We start from the raw sequence: 19,306 nt of genomic DNA on the forward strand, positions 1-19,306 counted from the left end.
GTAAACACGTGGCTAAAGGAGTGGTGCGGGAAAGAGGGGTTCCATTTTGTGGGGCACTGGCATCAGTATTGGAATAGGAGGGATTTGTAGCGTTGGGACGGTCTCCACCTGAACCGATCTGGGACCAATATTCTAGCGAAAAGGGTAAACAGGGTGGTCAACAGGACTTTAAGCAAGAAAGTGGGGGGGGGAGGGGGGGGGGGTGTAAAACTCCAAGAGGCATGACTAATGGGAAACAAAACAGCAGGTTAGTGTATGGGGGGCTGGATTCAACTTCATGGAAAATTATGAAAAAACTGAAAAGAAAGGAGAGCCCAGGAGAGGCTATTAAAGTCTCCAGATCACAAAATAGGACAGAGTGTTTGGAAAGGGCTAGGAATCTAACTTCAAGCACATCAGATAAAGGGATGACAATGAGAAAGGGGACGGGAAATACAGGACTGAAGGTGTTGTATCTGAATGCATGCAGTATACGAAATAAGGTAAATGAGCTTGTGGCACAGGTTGAAATTGGCAGATATGATGTGGTGGGCATTACGGAGACATGGCTGCAAGGTGATCAGGACAGGGAGCTAAATATAGGATAGATAGGATAGATTCTACATCCTATCAAAAAGATAGGCAGGTTGGCAGAGGAGGTGGGGCTGCTTTGTTAGTAAGAAATGAAATTAAATCGATAGCAAGAAATGATGTAGGATCAGATGATGTAGAATCTGTGTGGGTTGAGGAACTGCAAAGGTGAAAAAACCACAATGGGAGTTATGTACAGGCCTCCGAACAGTAGTCAGGATCTGGGGCACAAGATACACCAGGAGTTAGAAAAGGTGTGTAAGAAAGGCAAGGTTACAGTGACCATGGGGGATTTCAATATGCAGGTAGACTGGGAAAATCAGGTTGGTAGTGGATCCCAAGAAAAGGAATTTATGGAATGTCTACGAGATGGCTTTTTGGAGCAGCTTGTGGTGGAGCCCACTAAGGAACAGGCAATTTTAGATTTAGTGGTGTGTAATGAGGCAGATTTGATAAGGGAGGTGAAGGAACCCTTAGGAGGAAGTGACCATAATATGATAGAATTTACCCTGCAATTTGAGAGGAAAAAGCTGGAATCAGATGTAACGGTATTACAGTTGAATAAAGACAACTACAGAGGCATGAGGGAAGAGCTGGCCAGAATTGACTGGGAAATGAGCCTAGCAGGAAAGACAGTGGAACAGCAATGGCAGGAGTTTCTGGGAGTAATTTGGGAGACACAGCAAAAATTCATCCCTAGGAAGAAGCATACTAAAGGGAGGACGAGGCAGCCATGGCTAACAAAGGAAGTCAGGGAAAGCATAAAAGCTAAAGAGAAAGCATACAATGCGGCGAAGAGCAGTGGGAAACTAGGGGATTGGGAAGCCTACAAAGACCAACAGAGGACAACAAAAAAAATAAGGAGGGAGAAGATTAAATATGAGGTTAAACTAGCCAGTAATATAAAAGAAGATTGCAAGAGTTTTTTTTAGATATATAAAGGGTAAGAGGGAGGCAAAAGTGGACATTGGGCCGCTGGAAAACGACACTGGAGAAGTAGTAGTGGGGAATAAAGAAATGGCGGAGGAACTGAATAGGTACTTTGCATCAGTCTTCACAGTGGAAGACACGAGCGACATCCCCAAAGGTCAAGAGAGTCGGGGGCAGAGGTGAGTATGGTGGCCATTACCAAGGAGAAGGTGCTAGGAAAACTGAAGGGTCTGAAGGTGGAAAAATCACCTGGACCAGATGGATTACACCCCAGAGTTCTGAAGGAGATAGCTGAAGAGATAGTGGAGGCGTTAGTCGTGATCTTTTAGGAATCACTGGAGTCAGGGAGGATCCCAGAGGATTGGAAAATCGCTAATGTAACCCCCCCTGTTTAAGAAGGGAGTGAGGTAAAATACGGGAAATTACAGGCCGATTAACATGACATCGGTTGTTGGTAAGATTTTAGAGTCCATTATTAAGGATGAGATTTCAGAATATTTGGAAGTGCATGGTAAAATCGGGCAAAGTCAGCATGGTTTCATCAAGGGGAGGTCATGCCTGAGAAATCTGTTAGAATTCTTTGAGGAAATAACGAGTAGGTTAGACAAAGGAGAGCCAATAGATGTTATCTACTTGGACTTCCAGAAGGCCTTTGACAAGGTGCCGCACAGGAGGCTGCTCAGTAAGATAAGAGCCCATAAGAGGCAAGGTGTTAGCATGAACAGAAGATTGGCTGTCTGGCAGGAGGCAGAGAGTGGGGATAAGGGGGTCCTTCTCAGGACGGCAGCCAGTGACTAGTGGAGCTCCGCAGGGGTCAGTGTTGGGACCATAACTTTTCACTTTATACATTAATGATCTAGATGAAGGAACTGAGGGCATCCTGGCTAAGTTTGCAGATGATACAAAGATAGGTGGAGGGACAGGTAGTATTGAGGAGGTGGGGAGGCTGCAGAAGGATTTGGACAGTTTAGGAGAATGGGCAAAGAAGTGGCAGATGGAATACAATGTGGGGAAGTGTGAGGTCATGCACTTTGGTAGGAAGAATAGAGGCGAGGACTATTTTCTAAATGGGAAGAGAATTCAGAAATCTGGAGTGCAAAGGGACTTGGGAGTCCTAGTCCAGGATTCTCTTAAGGTTAATTTACAGGTTGAGTCTGTAGTTAGGAAGGCAAATGCAATGTTGGCATTTATTTCGAGAGGACTAGAATATAAAAGCAGGGATGTGCTGCTGAGGCTTTATAAGGTTCTGGTCAGACAACATTTAGAATATAGTGAGCAATTTTGGGCACGGTATCTCAGGAAGGATGTGCTGGCCTTGGAGAGGGTCTAGAGGAGGTTCATGAGAATGATCCCAGGAATGAAAGGCTTAACATATGAGGAACGTTTGAGGACTCTGGGTCTATACTCGATGGAGTTTAGAAGGATGAGGGGGGATCTGATTGAAACTTACAGAATACTGAAAAGCCTGGATAGAGTGGACGTGGGGAAGATGTTTCCATTAGTAGGAGAGACTAGGACCTGAGGGCACAGCTTCAGAGTAAAGGAAAGACCTTTTAGAACAGAGATGAGGAGAAACTTCTTTAGCCAAAGAGTGGTGAATCTATGGAATTCATTGCCACAGAAGGCTGTGGAGGCCAGGTCATTGAGTGTATTTAAGACCAAGATAGATAGGTTCTTGATTGGCAAGGGGATCAAAGGTTACGGGGAGAAGGCGGGAGAATGGGGTTGAGAAACTTATCAGCCATGATTGAATGGCGGAGCAGACTCGAGGGGCCGATTGGCCTAATTTCTGCTCCTATGTCTTATGGTCTTATAGGCCATTTAGGACTGAGATCAGAAGGAATTTCTTCACTTAGAGGGTGGTGAATCGTTTAAATTTTCTACCCCAGAGGGCTGCAGAGGCTGTCACTGAGTATGTTCAAGACAGAGGTCCTTAGATTTCTAGACATTAAAGATATCAAGAGATATGGGGATATTGCAGGAAAATGGCATCGAGGTAGAAGATCAGCCATGATCTACTTAAATGGTGGAGCAGGCTCAAGGGGCCAAATGGCCTGCCCCTGCTCCTATTCCTTATGTTTCTGTGTACAACTGTACAGAGTATTGGTGAGACCGTACCTGGAATGCTGTGTACAGTTTTGGTCTCCTTACTCAAGGAAGGAAATGCATGCGCTGGATGCAGTTCAGAGAATGTTTACTAGGCTGATTCCTGGGATGAACGGTTGTCTTATGATGAGAGGTTGTGCACGTTGGGCCTATACTCATTGGAGTTGAGAGGAATGAAAGGTGATCTTATTGAAATATATAAGATTCTGAGGAGGTTCAACAGGGTAGATGGTGAGGGGGTAGGGAATCTAGAACTTGGGGGCACAGTTTAAAACTTAGTGGTCTCCAATTTAAGACAAAGGATGAGGAGGAATTTCTTCTCTCAAAGGGTTATTAGTCTTTGGAATTCTCTTCCAGAGAGCAGTGGAGGCTGGATCACTGAATATGTTCAAGCCCGAGATAGCCAGATTTTTGATTAACAAGGGAATGAAGGGTTATGGGGGACAGGCAAGAAAGTGCCATTAAGGCCACAGTCAGATCAGCCATAACCTTAATGAATGGCTCGATGGTTCAAATGGCCTTCACCTGCTCCTATGATCAAATTCAACTGTTTGTGGAGAATCGGGTCAAGACGGAATTTGAGCAAGGTGTGCTATGCATTAAATGAGATAGATCAGGTAAACTGCAGATTACTGTAAGTTGAATCAGGGCCATGGGTTTATAATTTTTACAACAGACATTCAATTATACAAGAAACCGATATGTGAGATAATCAATTTGTGAAATTAAAAAATTGTACAGATATAAATATGTCAAGAGCAAAAGGATAGTCAATGGAAGAGTGGGTTCTTCACTGATCAAAAAGGAAATCATTTTGTGGAAACATGGTTGAGGTACTAAATAAGTACTTGGCACCTGCCTTCACAAAAGAGGAGGAAGCTACCAATGTCAAAGTAAAGATGGAGGGAGAAATTGGATTGGAAAAAAAAATTGGCACTTAAGACTGACAGCAATCAGCCAATCCAGATGGGATGTACCCCAAGTTGTTCAAAGAAGTAAGGACGGAAATAACAGAGGCTCTGGCCACAATCTTTCAATCCTCCTGAGGAAGTGGTGCCACAGGATTTCAAACGTTATATCCCTGTTTAAAATGGCGCTGGGTGAAATTCATCAGGTAACTATGTACCAGTCATGGATTTGTTAAAGACAAACTTTAACAATCTGTCTGACAATCTGGATTGAGTTCTTTGATAAAATAATGGAGAGTTGATGAAGATTGTGCAATTGATGTTGTGTATATGGAGCTTCAAAAGGCTTTTAGTAAACTATCACAAAACAGCTATGTCATCAAAATGAAAGCCCAAGGGATTAAAAGAGACAGTGTCAGTATGGATACAAAATTGGCTAAGAGACAGAAAGCCAAGAGTGGTGGTGAACAGCTGTTTGTTAGGCTGGAGGGAAGTATTCACTGATGTCCCCAGGGGTTAGTATTCAGCCCACAGCTCTTTTTGATTATATACTAATGACCTGGGTTTGTACAGGAGGCAACATTTAAAGTTTACAGATGACTCAAAACTTACAACTGTAGTAAAAGGTGAAGAGGATAGCAGCAGACTTCAGGAAGACTGACTGGCATAAAAGCAGGTACAGAAGCAGAGAGATTTGGGGGTTCACATACATAAATCTTTGAAGGTAGCAAGTTGACAAAGCTGTTAAAAAGCACATGGAATCCTTGGCTTTAGAAATAGATTACAAAAGCTAAAAAAAAATTATGCTAAACCTTTATAAAATGACTGATCAGGCCTCAGCTGAAGCATTGGCTGAATTTTAATTTAAAGAAGCATTGAGAGTTTGGTCAGGTGGAGTGGGTTAAAAACTGGGAAAATGACATCCTGTCGGGAAGCAAGTTCCAACCTGCTAACATCCACGTTTAACTCCAGCGCATTAGAGGTTGCTCACACAGCCTTCAGTAGAGGCAGGTTGTCGATTTCAATATGTTAATCACTCAATGATAGTTATGCTAACATGGCTTTTGCAATTTAATTGTGGGTCCATATTGGTTTCCTGGAACTCACTAAGCAAGGCAAAAACACAGTAGAAACTAGGAGGGATAAAGACATTACAGGGAAATATGCCAATAAATGCTGAAACCTCATCGCTTGCTTTCTTGTTTGCTTGTGTGAAAGGCTTTGCTCACAGTAATTGCAATGAGAGGTTAAGTTTTGTAAATTGGATCCCCACTTTGGAATGCTGGTGCTGCTTTTACTGTGTTACTTTGGACCTCAGATGAGGCCCAAGATGACTAGCAGCATCAACAGTGCAGAGCAGGAATGCCAGGAGCAACTGCAGCCTGGTTCTCACAGGCTTGCAATTCTATAAGAGGGAACGAGCAGAGAGATGCAACTTGCAGAGTAATAAAATGTACACAGGCAGAGGATCAGCTCCCTCGACGCGTTGAAACTCTAGGAGGAGGCTCAGGTTGTAACTTCAAGAGGTTGTAGATATTTGCAGCCTACTGGAACAAAATCTGTTGCCAAGTAGGCTTTGCAGACTACCTTTGCCCTCAATAACTTGGCTTCTGGGTTCTTGCAGGAATCTGCTGGAGATGTTTACAGGATCTTGCAAATTATGTCCCAAAAATGCATAGACAGAGTTGACAGAACTGCCTTCCCTGGCAATCTGCTAGGGGAGGCAATTCTGTCCACTCTGCCACTAAGTACATGAGCAGGCGCCCAGATTAGCAGCTCTAACTGGTTTCCAGCAGATGCATGGTGTGATCCACTGCACACGTGACATATATACTATTTTTGTTTTACTTAATGTGAAACTTTGTTGTCACTGAGTGGCTTCCTGTAAACTAGTAAAAACCAGCAACAAATTCATGCAAAGCAAGTCCCAGGACAAAAAAATCAGATTAATCACAATATGTACCTCAGCCCCAGGTTCACTTTGCAATGCAAAATGGTGTATTTACACATAAACATCGACCTTCATGACCATTTGCATCTACTGAAACTAATACCCCATGGGACTCAGACTTGGGTCAGCATGTCCCTGTAGGTAGCAAGAGGCAGCTTGATAAGCTGCAGTGCTCGGCTCTTTAAACAGCTGTCATGGAAAACAGTGGTCAGCTGCATAAAGAACAAACAGTGAGGTCAGCCAAACATTCATCAACACTTTTCTTAATTCTCAGCAAATTACCCCATAAAATGAGCATCAAACACGGGCAGGGATATATGCACCCAGCAGCCTGCCGGGTAAAGCACCCACTGACAGTTGGTACATCAGTGGCTGAGACTTTTTTTAACCACTCTGCTATACGTCTGCCTGAGAATGTATAATTTTACGAAATGCGCTCCCAGTGCATGCAAGGAACAGTGCAGAGTCACCATCTTCGAAGAACAAAATTAAATATTTGGTAGAGGTGAACCTGGGCTGATTGTACCAAGTAACTAATCTCCTTAAGCAGTAATCACAAGATTAGTTTTATATTAGATTATAGACTTATTTATAGTCTTTCGGACCGGTTGAAGTACATCTGTCACTGGACAATTAGGAGCTGGATAATTTTTTATATTGAAGATTTGAACGAAGAACAATTTATGCTAGAAGATTGTTTTAATATTAACAGAAAACCTTTCTTAGAAAAAATAACTATTTTGCTAGCCAAATAGTTCACAAAGACATGTTAGAAAGCGATGAAACGCTCAATCTGCCAACTTTGTATCAGTGCACTCACTGCAGATAAAAAGTTGTGGACTCAGTACCAATCTTGATATTTGAGACCATAATACAAGCTGACCAAGTATCAAGAGAGCACTGCACTATCAGAAGCACTGCCTTTTGAATGGGATGTTAAACTGAAGTCCTGTCTGCCCTTTCAACTGCATGTAAAAGATTCCGTGGCACTATTCAAAGAGCAGGGAGTTCCCAATGTGACTTGATCAATATTTACCCTCAAATAACATCATAAACATTTATCATTTATCAGTGTTGTTCTGTAACCTTGCTGTATACAAATTGGTTGCCATATTTCTTAAATTATAATGCTGCAAAAGCGCTTCACTGACGGCAGAGCACTTTTGGATGCCCTGTGGTTCTGAAACTTGCTATTTAATTGTAATCTTTTTTCTTTTATTTAGTCAATATTTACCACTTTTCTGTGGCAAATCTCAAAATATTCTGTGACCTTTTAAAGTGCTTTTCGTCCTTTACAAGCTGAAAGCATCTGCTAATCTAATGGACTTAGTGCAAACATCTATATCTGCGCAAAGTATAATGCAGTCTTGCTCACTCACCTGGTTTTCAGCAAATTGTGAGCTTTCTCCTCCAACTGTTCAGAGACAGTGAGGAGTTCCTGGAGGTTAGCCATGGCTCTCTCTACAGCTGGATGAGGCACCAATCCTACACCAGAGTCAATCAGCCGTCTCATTTCATTCAAATTGAATGAATTGGGTGCAGAGTAAGCCAGCTGCACTTCATTTAGCCACCGCGCTTGTTCTAGACACTCTTGAAGACGCTGCAGCTGCGGTAATTCTATGTCAAATCCAAAACTGAGATCCATCAGTTGCTGTAGTTCAAAAGTATTGGGTACTTCATCAGAGAGAGCCTTCTCAGAACGCTGCTGAAAATCTTCTACAGAATTTAAAAGATCCTGTGCAGAGATTAGATCAAAAATCACATGTTACAGAAACAATATAAACAAAGTCATTTCAAAGCAGGTAGAAAAAAATGATTTTTCACAAAGCTTCCATTATAATTGTTTGGGCACTCATTTTAACTACAACACAAAGCTATTAAAGGAGCTATAAAATACTAAAATTAATTTTTTCTACTAAAATATTCAAGGAACTTCAGAAGCTACATATACCTTCAGTAAGGGAGCCTGGTCAATGATGCAGGGTAGGGCATAGAGTTGTTTAACAAATGCTTGAAGCTCTGCAGCAGTCAGCCGGTTTTGGTACTTTCCTCCACCAGAACGGTATCTGAAATACAATAATTATCACAACATCCACTCTCCTACGACAATAACTACACAAGAAAATACTTCCAATTATCTGCCCTTGAGGAACAATACGTTGTTAGATTTGTTGGAATAAAATTGCTATAGGTATAATCTTTTTAGTCTACAAGATTTTATTGGAGGACAGCCACAGTGATCGTTTCAAAATATTTCTTTTCCATTCAAGACAACATGGAAAGGCAGACCTGATTGCTGGTATGTTACAATAAACACTTGTTCCTGGTACCTGCATACATTTAAAGGCATTTCAGAGTGCTCCTCCAGAACGCTTCCTCCATTTTGTTTTCAAAGACCAGATTTCTATTTGGAAGCCTGGGTCAGAAAGCAAAGTGCTCAAAAGTAATAAGAGCTAGATTAGTTCTAAGGAAGAAGTTGATTGAAAAGTTAATAATTTTGAAGAGAAGGGCCATATTTTGTGGAACAAGGGAGAACCTGTTGAGGTCTGGGATGTGATCAGTATCACTACAGAATCAAAGCATGGATATTAAAAAAGAACAAGTGGAATTGAAATGTTGCAAGATGTGCAGGAAACACAAAAATCCTGAGTCTCCACAACTTCAGACCAATAAATTAATCCATGTTCAAAAGCCTGAATATTACAATGAATGACAAAATAAAAAAGATAACTTCAATTTTTAAAAAATATAGTCAGATGTGATTTAAGGAGGATCTCAAGGATAACAGGACCATGAAGAGGCTTAAGGAGGGAATTGCAAACGGCTAACGACACAACTGCCAGTGGTGAGGTGAAAGGGAACGGCGTGTGGAATTTACAAGAGGGAGCCCAGGACAAGAGGAATGGAAAGTTGATGGGGAGCTTCAGGGGTGGAGTGGTTTAGAGATAAATACCACGAAGGAATTTAAAAGCAAGCATGATAATCCTAGGACTTGAGGTGTTGCAGAAGATACCAGGAGCCAACGCAGGTCAAAGATGCGTGAGTGAGAGTTCATGCAAAATAGAATGTGGACAGTGTTTAACACTAGGGTTTGAATTAGTATTAAGCGATTCAAAAACCAGAGAAATATTTATGACAGTAGATTTCAAATTGTAAGTATCTCTTATTTTAACAAAATCCAATGCCTTATTTGGGGAAGGGGGAACGTTTGAAATGTAGTTCTAATTTGGTCCGTTTAAGATGTGCATGGTCAGTCAGGGGAATCATCGGCCTGAGTGAGACAGAGTGAGTATATTTGGGAATTTGGTTCAAAGTGGGAATTCGGTGCATTGGGGCAAACAGGAGCTTTGGGTAAAGCTTACGACAAGAAATGCAACTTAGAATACAATGATGGGAGTTGGGTAATTAAGAGAGTTAAGGAAGGAAGGGAAAGAGGCTCTGAAGAAGCGTCATACGGACTCAAAACGTTAACTCTGTTTCTCTCTCCACAGATGCTGCTAGGCCTGAATTTTTCCAGCATCTTCTGTTTTTAAGGGAAAGAGGTGCTCTTTTGCTTTCTGCTTACTAACTTTCTCAGCTTTCAGCAAGTGATCATACTCTGCTACATGAGGAGAAGTTAATTATTTGGGGAGTATGTGGTGATTGACTAAGCTTTATTCTATTCCTAAGGTTCAAGATAGTCTAACAACAGGTGGGGAGGTTAATAAAATATATAAAAACAAAAGTAAAATATATAATTGAATAAAATAAATAGTTAATTAGAACTCATTAACAATATTAGGACAAGTGATGTGTCACAGCTGCTGCATGTGAGAGCTGCTGGATGCCAGTATGATCCACAGCAAACACGTCTGCATTAAGTGATTGAAGTTTGAGCAGCTTCAATTCAAAGTTTATGAGCTGGAGGCTGAACTACAGACACTGTGACGCATCAGGGAGGGGGAAAGTTACCTGGGTTCTTTATACCAGGAGATAGTCACACCTCTTAGGACAGGGTCTACTGCTTGGGTCAGTGGTCAGGGACAGGAGTGTGAGACTGCGAGCGAGGCAGGTAAGGGGACTCAGAGGGCAGGAGTGCAGGAGCTTCAGCCCTTGCAATTGTCCAACAGGGTTGAGGTTTTTTCAGCTTGTTTAGATGGGAGTGGGGGCTGAAGGGTGGATGAGCTAACTGGTCATGCAATGTGGTACAGGAAGCCATTCAAGTAGGGGGGAGCAAAAAGAAAAAAAGGAATGTAGTCATGGTAGGGGATGGTATAGTCAGGGGGGTTTTCACTGTTCTCTGCAGCAATGAGCGTGAGTCCAGACGGCTGTGTTGCCTGCCCAGTGCCAGGGTTCGGGACATCTGCTCATGGCTAGAAAGGATCATGCAATGGGAGGGGGAAGATCCAGTCATCATGGTCCATGTAGGCAGGACAAAGGAGGGGGTTCTGCATAGTCAGGAGGAGAACCTAGGAACTAAATTAAGAAGCAGAACCTCAAAGGTCATAATCTCGGGATTATTACCTGAGCCACGTGCAAATTGGCACAGGACAAATCAGATTAAGGAGATGAATACGTGGCTCAAAGACTGGTGTGGAAGAAGTGGGTTCCAGTTGGTGGGGCACTGGCACCAGTACTGGGGAAAGTGGGATCTATACAGCTGGGACGGTCTACACCTGAACTGTGCTAGGATGTTCTTGTGAGCCACATAACTAGGGAAGTAGAGAGGGTTTTAAACTAAATAGTGGAGGCAAGGGATCAAATTTGAAAAGATGTGATAAATCAAAGAGCAGAGACAAGGCAAAAGAAAAAGGTATTATTACAGGAAATGAAAAACAGACTGTGATAGGAAGGGATAGAAGAGTACAAATCTCACAGTAAATCGACAGATGAATCTAGGTTATAAAAAGAATGAAAGGATAAAACTAAAAGCTCTGTATCTGAATGCACATAGTATTCGAACAAAACAGATGAACTGAGAGTGCACAAAGAAATAAATAATTACGATTTGATAGCCATTACAGGGACATGACTGCAAGAGGACATTGATTGGGATCCGAATATTAAAGGGTACAGAATTTTAGGAAGGACAGGAAGTGAGGAAAAGGTGGAGGGAAGGCACTGTCTGTTAATGATGGTATTAGCACAATTGGGAGAGGGCTGACCTAAGTTCAGGAAACCAGGGTGTGGAAATAGTTTGCGTACAGATGAGAAACTGTAAAGGCAAAAAGTCACTTGTGGGATTTGTGTACAGGCCCCCTAACAGTAACCACATGGTAGGGCAGAGCATAAAGGAAGAGATAATTGGAGCTCGTCAGAAAGGCATGGCAATAATCATGGGAGATTTTAATTTATATGAAGACTGGAAAAGTCAGATGCGCAGAGATAGCCTAGATGAGGAGTACACTGAATGTTTTCAGGATAGTTTCTTAGAACAGCATGTTCTGAAACCAACCAGAGAGCAGGTTATGCTAGACCTGGTATTGTGCAATGAGATGGGAGTAATTAATGATCTCATAGTGAAGGCGCCCTAGACAGCAGCAACCACAATATGACTGAATTTTACATTCAATGTGAGGTAGAGAGGAGTGGGTCTGAGACTATGTATTTAAACTTAAGGAAGGGCAATTATGAGGGTGTGAAAGTGGAGCTGGCTAAAGTCTATTGGCAAATTAGGTTAAGGGACAGGTCAATAGGCTAATATTTAAGGAGGTATTTGAGAATGCACGGAATAGATACATTCCAACAGGTCAGAAAAAGTCCAAGGATGGATACACCATCTGTGGTTAACTAGAAAGGTTAAAGATAGTATCAAACTTAAAGAAAAAGCATATTATTGTGCAAAGACAGGTGTCAGGTCAGAAGATTGGACAGAATATAAGGAACAGCAAAAAATGACTAAAAGACTAATGAGGAGTATGAAAGAAAGCTAGCCAGAAATATAAAAACAGATAGTTAAGAGTTTTTATGAATATTTAAGAAGTTAACAAAATGAGTCTTTGTCCTAAGAAAGTGAGACTGGAGAATTGATAATGGAAAACAAGGAAATGGCAGATGAATTGAACAGGTATTTTGCATCAGTTTTCGCTATAGAGGATACAAGTAACATTTCAGAAGCAGCTATAAACCAGCAAATGGAAGTGGGGGAGGAAGTCAAGAAAATTACCATCACCAGAGAAGTGATATCGATTAAATAGTTGGAACTGCGGGCTGACAAGAGCCCAGGTCCTGATGGATTTCATCATGGGTCTTAAAAGAAGTGTCTAGTGAGATAGTTGGTGCAGTGGTTTTAATTTTCCAAAACTCACTAGATTCGGGGAAAGTTCTATTAGATTGGAAGATGGCAAATGTAGCTCTATTATTCAAAAAGGGACAGAGATAGCGGGAAACTACAGGCCAGTTAGCTTAACATCTGCCTTGGGGAAAATGTTAGAAGCTATTATTAGAGAAGTTATAACAGGGCACTTGGATAAGCTCAAGGTCGTTAGGCAGAGTAAACATGGTTTTGTGAAAGGGAAATGGTGGAAATGATTCTGATTCTGTGATTATTGGGAATTCTTTGAGGAAGTGACATGTGCTGTGGATAAAGGAGAGCCGGTGGATGTACTGTATTTAGATTTCCAAAAGGCATTTGATAAAGTGCCACATCAAAGGTTATTGTGGAAAATAAAAGCTCATGATATAGGGGGTAACATACTGTCTTGGAAAGAAGATTGGCTGGCTAACAGGAAGCAGAGAGTAGGCATAAATGGGTCTTTTTCAGGTTGGCAAGATGTAACGAGTGGTGTGCCACAGGGATCAGTGCTGGGACCTCAACTGTCTACAATTTATATAAAGGACTTGGATGAGGGGATGTTGCCATATTTGTTGATGACAATGATATGTAGGAACTTAAGTTGTGAAGAGGACATAAGGAAGCTACAAAAAGATAGATTAGGCGAGTGGGCAAAGATCTGGCAAATGGAGTATAATGTGGGAAGATGTGAAATTTCCATTTTGGCAAGGAGAATAAAAGAGAAGCACATTATCTAAATGGTGAGAGATTGCAGAGTTCTGAGATTCAGAGGGATCTGGGTGTCCTAGTGCATGAATCACAAAAGGTTTTTATGTAGTTACAGCAAGTAATTAGGAAAGCTAATAGAATGTTATCATTTATTGTGAGGGGAATTGAATACAAAAGTAGGGAGATTACGCTTCAATTGTACAGGGCACTAGTAAGGCCATATTTGGAGTTCTGCGTACATTATTTGTCACCTTATTTAAGGATGTAAACGCCTTGGAAGCAGTTCAGAGAAGGTTTACATCTGGAATGGGCGGATTGTTTTATGAGGAAAGGTTGGACAGACTAGGTTTGTATCCGCTGGAGTTTAGAAGAGTGGTTTGATTGAAACATATAAGATCCTGAAGGGTCTTGACAGGGAGGATGTTTCCTCTTGTGGGAGAATCTAGAACTAGGGGTCACTGTTTAAAAATAAGGGGTTGCCCATTTAAAACAGAGATGAGGTGAAATTTCTTCACTCAGAGGGGTGTGAGTCTTTGGAACACTTCCTGAAAAGATGGTGGAAGCAGAGTTTTTGAATATTTTTAAGGCAGAGGTGGATAGATTCATGGTAAGCAAAGGGGTGATAGGTTATCGGGGGTAGGTGGGATGCAGGTTTCAGGTTATATCAGATCAGTCATGAACTTGTTAAATGGCGTAGCAGGCTCAAGGGATTGAATGGTCTACTCCTGCTCCTTGCTCATATGCAGTCTATTGTGGCAAGTTATTTTTCAGACCAAAAAATCTGCCCTACTTTAACACTTCTGCATCTCATGGTTAGCAGAGGTGATGAAATACTGGAAAATACTTAATCATGGAAAGAATTCCACAGGCAAATACTCAAGAACAATTATCTTCCTCTTAAAGATGCAATGTCCCGTTATGTCAGATTTGGGCTGAATCCAGTCAAGGTTGACAGGGTCCTATCTTCATAATAAGATAAGTCAGTATCTTATATCAAGCCTATTTGGGTACTCTTGCATCATTTCCTCTTGGATGCAAACTCACTGCACAGAACTAGCTACCAATTGGTTGGTCACTCAGCTCAGACATCTGATGTACAAAATGGAAAAAATAAACCAATTCAAAGATGATTTTGCAAGGTAGATATTAAGGCACCATATTGTTGTAGTATAAAGGATACTGCTTCTGGTCCACAGTAAACACAACCTTGGAAGTACAGTGGGCAACAAATGCTTTCCACAAAACTGACTTTGCTCACATTAACATGCAAACAGCAAAATGAGTACAAAGTGAAAACCTTTCCCAATCAGGACTGCTCATCCCCGGTACATGTGTCAAACCTGCAATTTTACACACCTGGTTTGTCGTTTATTATTAAGCAGTTGCTGGGCAACAGAGGCACACTTTTCTGCCTCTACAATAGCTTCCTTCAACTGTTTCAACAAATCATTTTCTGGAAACTTTTTCTTCTCTGCTTCCTCCACCATAGATTTGAAATCAGAGAGACCTGATAAGATGGAAATGATAAAATCAATCTTAAGAAGAAGGAAAGACAACCCCGCCTTTTTTAAAAAGCAGACATAAGAATTAATGTTTTGAAAATGAGAAATCACAATTTTTCTCCTTTAAGGCAAGGCTTGTTGGTTATTAATATGTTCAGAAGTGATCTACGTAAAAAAAAATTCACATGAAGCACTGCACTCAAAACTGCTAAGGTAAACATTAGTTCAGAAATTTAAAACGGCTGTTATAAGTAATGATTTTTTTTCCCAACTTAAAATATTTTAAAGGCTGGGATTTTCCATGCCCACCAGCTTCGGGCATGTTTGTGATGTGAGCGGACAACATGTCATAACCATGAAACTTTGTGATTGTCCACTCAACCCACCAATGGCTGGCTGTGTTCCCCGCCTTTGGATGTTGGGAGCTTCACTGTAATACATCAGCGTATCATTATTAGGCCTGCCCGCCAGAATCGTCCCCCCGTTGGATTGTCCATTCACGTCAGCTGGAAAAAATGCCGAAGTGTTTTACAATAGCACATAAGGGACACGCACTTGGCAGGCTGCCCTTTGCTCGGGACTTTCAAGGCTTGTTTGCCTACCTTGCTTCAGTCAGCACTCACAGTCAACAGCGCCAGGTTTCACAGACTACACCACATCACTTTTAGGGGGGGTTCATGGCAGGTCTCTACCTACCAGGTCAACCATATATGGGTGGCTTTTCAAAGGCTGCAGGGCTAGGGCTTGCTTGGCGGAGAAGTGGCCTCAGGCAAGGGAAGAGGCTGCAGGATGAGGGCTGTACTGGAGAAGGAGGGTAACCCAGGGTGTGTGTGGGGGGCACATGTTCATCTGTGTAAGTTGCCTCAAGATAGTGATGCCTGAGGAGGCAGTCCCCAGGGGAGATGAGGCCAGATGGGCATGGGAGAGTATGTGTTTAAGAATGGACGGTGATGTCCCTTGAACTGGCAGTGAGTGAGATGCCAGTGAACGTGTGATGGTCTTGAGTGTGAGAGTTTAGGGTGCTGAGATGGTTGCCATATCCTGGCTGCATGCATGACATCATTCAGCCCCTATCTGCATTGGATGGCCAACCTCTTCTGTGTAGCATTGGCACTGATCACCATTGTCATCACCTACCAAGCCATAGTGATAATGTTGCTGCCCCTCCTGTGACCAGAGCGTGGGAAGAGGACATCACAGCGGACTTCCATGGCGTCGTTCGAGGGCTGCAGTCTTCTTGCCAACGGGACATGTTTTCTTTGCTGCAGTCCTGGGCTGGAAGCGCTGAGTGTGGCTGTACTTTAAATGTGGTGCCTGACGTGATGAAGCAGTGAGGTGCGAGCAAATCGGAGCCCGCCTGCCATGGAAACGGTGTGTTTCCCAAGCATGTATAAATAATGCGGTGGGTTTGGGAAGATACGGCCTTACAACCCGACATCGCGGCCGGCAGATAAAACGATGTTTTACCTGCCCGATATCGCACTTAGTGCAAATCTGGGATGATTCTGCCTAAACTCTTGTGCATATGCAGGGGTGAGACTTCTCCATCACTACATGCTGGTTCCTCATACCTGCCAGACTCGCATTCACACCCTCCTTTCCCTGCCCACTGACCAACTCTAAAGTTCTTCCTAACAAAAGGGGTGTGACTGCCTCCTGGAACAAAGTATCCAGTTGATTCTTACCCTTCCTGATGCCCCGCAATGCCTAAAACTCAGGCTCCGACCCTGCAAGCTACAGCCACTTACTGCAGATATGGTTGTTCAGGATTGCAGTGCATTCCAAAGATTTCACCCGTGTTGCAGTCACAGCACACCACCATCTCTGCCATGTCTGTCTAACCTTATTTATTTAGTTAGTCAATTAGTTATTAATTTACACAGCTAAAAGGTTGCGCTCACCTAGCTGAAAAAAAGGTGGAGAAAAGAGCACCTCTTTGCAGCAAATTTCCACGTGAACAAAATTCCCAACTTTGTACTCGGTCTATTATCACACTCCTATCTGTGTGTCCTCTTACTGTCTGCTTTTACAGAATGCTGATGACTCACTCCCAAGCTGCAATATCAGCTCAGCTTCCTCCTACAACAATTAACTCCCATTCAAAGTTACAGCTCATGGAATAAAAGGGGAAGAATCAACATGACTATGAAATTGGCTGTGTTACAGAAGGAAAGAGTAGTAGTGAACTGTTGTTATTCGGACGGATGAAGTTTTATAATAGAGTTCCCCAGGAATCAGTAATAAGACCCCTGCTCCTCCTGACCTTGGTGTACATGGCACAATTTTAAAATTTGGGTACGATATGAAACTTGGGAAGTATTGTGAACCATGAGGAGGATAGTGTAGAACTTCAAAAAGACATAGACAGATTGGTGGAATCGGCAGAGAAGTGGTAGATGAAGTTCAATCTGGAGAAACATGAAGTGATTCATTTTGGTAGGAAAACAGGGGAGACAGTAAAAAAAGGATACAATTCTAAAGGGGATGTATATGCACATAAATCATTGAAGGTGAGGTTGACAGAGTGGTAATAAAGCACACAGCATCCTCAGCCTTATCGATAAGGACATAGAGTACAAAAACAAGGAAGTTATGTTAAACCTGTATAAAACACTGGTTCGGCCTCAACTGGAGCAATGTGTCCAGTTCTGGGCACCACACTTTCGGAAGGAAGCATTAGAGAGGATAGAGAAAAGAGTCACAAGATTGGTTCCAGAGATTGGTTCCAGTTATGTAGAAAGATTGGGGAAGTTGGAACTGTTCTCCTTGGAGAAGAGAAGAGAGGACAATTGATAGAGCACTTCAAAGTCATGGGCAGCCTGGATAAGACAGGGAGAAACTGTTCCCACTGAAGGATCGAGAACCAGAGTGCACAAAATTTAAGGCAATTGGCAAAAGAAGCAATGGTAGCACGTGGAAAAATGTTCTCACGCAAGCAGTGTTTAGGATTTGGAACATGTTGCCTGATAGTGTGGTGGAGGCAAAGTCAATTGATGCTTTCAAAAGAGAACTGGATCATGAAATGAAAAGGAAAAAAATGCAAGGATATGGGAAAAAGGCAGGGGAGTGGCCCTATGTGAATTGAGGGTCAGCAAAGACAGGCAGGCTGAGTGGCCTCCTTCTGTGTTTTAATCATGCCACGGTTCTATTTTCCTTCCCATTCTTTCTTACAAAGCGAGAGCAATTTTTCACCCCTTCCTTTCCCAATTCCTGCAGTATAACTGAAAGTGCTCCCAGGCATCCCACACAGCATTTACATTTTAGGCAGTCTAGTGGCCTTGGGCAACAGTTTCTCAAGTATTTTCTCTATTTCTGCTAGGAAATAGCTTAATTTCCACTTGCTGCTTCATCAAATTTGTTGAGATAACGAATTCTGAATTTAATATCTTGCCAGTCAATGGTGCAAGTCTTTTGGAGCCACACAGCAGAATTTCTAATACTTACTTTTCTTCTCATCATCTTTTGCTTCCAGGGAGTCAGTCACTTTGGAAGACCACTCATCATATATTGCTACATGCAATTTTAATGCATTCAGAATCGGATAGAGATCATCCAATGCATAGCGATACCTGGATGGGAAGGGATAGGTAAGAACAAGAAAGGAAGTCAAAATATTTCATCATAAACAATGAATTTTCAGAAATGTAAATGAATGCACAGAATGCATCTTCAGCAGCTATATGTGTCTCATCTCTGTGTCTCTCATGTGTCTCAGTGTTGGTTCATGGTTTTAGTCTGTTGGTGAAATTTTTTATTTAAGCCATCTCAAATCTATGACAGCTGGTCTATTGCTACAATACTACAAGCATCAATTATTTAACCACAACAACATGTTTATAATTTGTTTATATTAAATATATATAGTCTTACATTATCACTCAAAAGGTAGCACAAATAAGGCCAATAAAAATAACTTTTCACATGACCTTGCTCTTTATGTTTTAGCCACAAACCAGTAGAACACCACTTCAAAAACATGCAATTGAACCTATTATATTACCATTAGTGTTTGCATTAGCAGGACCAAAGACAGATATATAGTAAGCTCAGACGCTTATCAGAAGCATTACAAGAATGTAACTCCTCTCCACTGCAGCATATAGAGCTCTTACCATTTATTTTCAACAATTTTTTAGCTTTGGAAAACAACTAAGTAAAGCCAGAACACTATGCAGGGACTAGATGGGTTCTAGGCATATACACTGCGCAGGGAGTAGGTGGGTGATGGGTACACAAACTGCACAAAGAATACGTAAATGCTGAGTACATACATACTTCTCAAGTAACTAAGTGAACAGCAGTCAAAATGGATTCAGGAGGGGGAGATCCTGCTGACCAATCAACTTCTTTGAGCTGA

General features: G+C 41.9%; 1 protein-coding gene across 2 annotated transcripts in view; it reads right to left on the minus strand.

Annotated features, from left to right (window-relative positions):
* Positions 1 to 19,306, minus strand: part of kdm5ba (lysine (K)-specific demethylase 5Ba) — a 311,188-nt gene that overhangs the window by 83,274 nt on the left and 208,608 nt on the right. For both annotated transcript variants that reach the window (XM_041195103.1, XM_041195104.1), the window contains 4 exons: positions 18,394 to 18,518; positions 14,804 to 14,954; positions 8,417 to 8,531; positions 7,845 to 8,200 (listed from right to left, as the gene is read on the minus strand). In XM_041195103.1, coding sequence (XP_041051037.1) covers positions 7,845 to 8,200; positions 8,417 to 8,531; positions 14,804 to 14,954; positions 18,394 to 18,518 — 747 coding nt within the window. The remainder of the gene's footprint in view (positions 1 to 7,844; positions 8,201 to 8,416; positions 8,532 to 14,803; positions 14,955 to 18,393; positions 18,519 to 19,306) is intronic.

The sequence above is a fragment of the Carcharodon carcharias genome, chromosome 9 (assembly GCF_017639515.1).
Source record: "Carcharodon carcharias isolate sCarCar2 chromosome 9, sCarCar2.pri, whole genome shotgun sequence".
Classification (NCBI taxonomy): Eukaryota; Metazoa; Chordata; class Chondrichthyes; order Lamniformes; family Lamnidae; genus Carcharodon; species Carcharodon carcharias.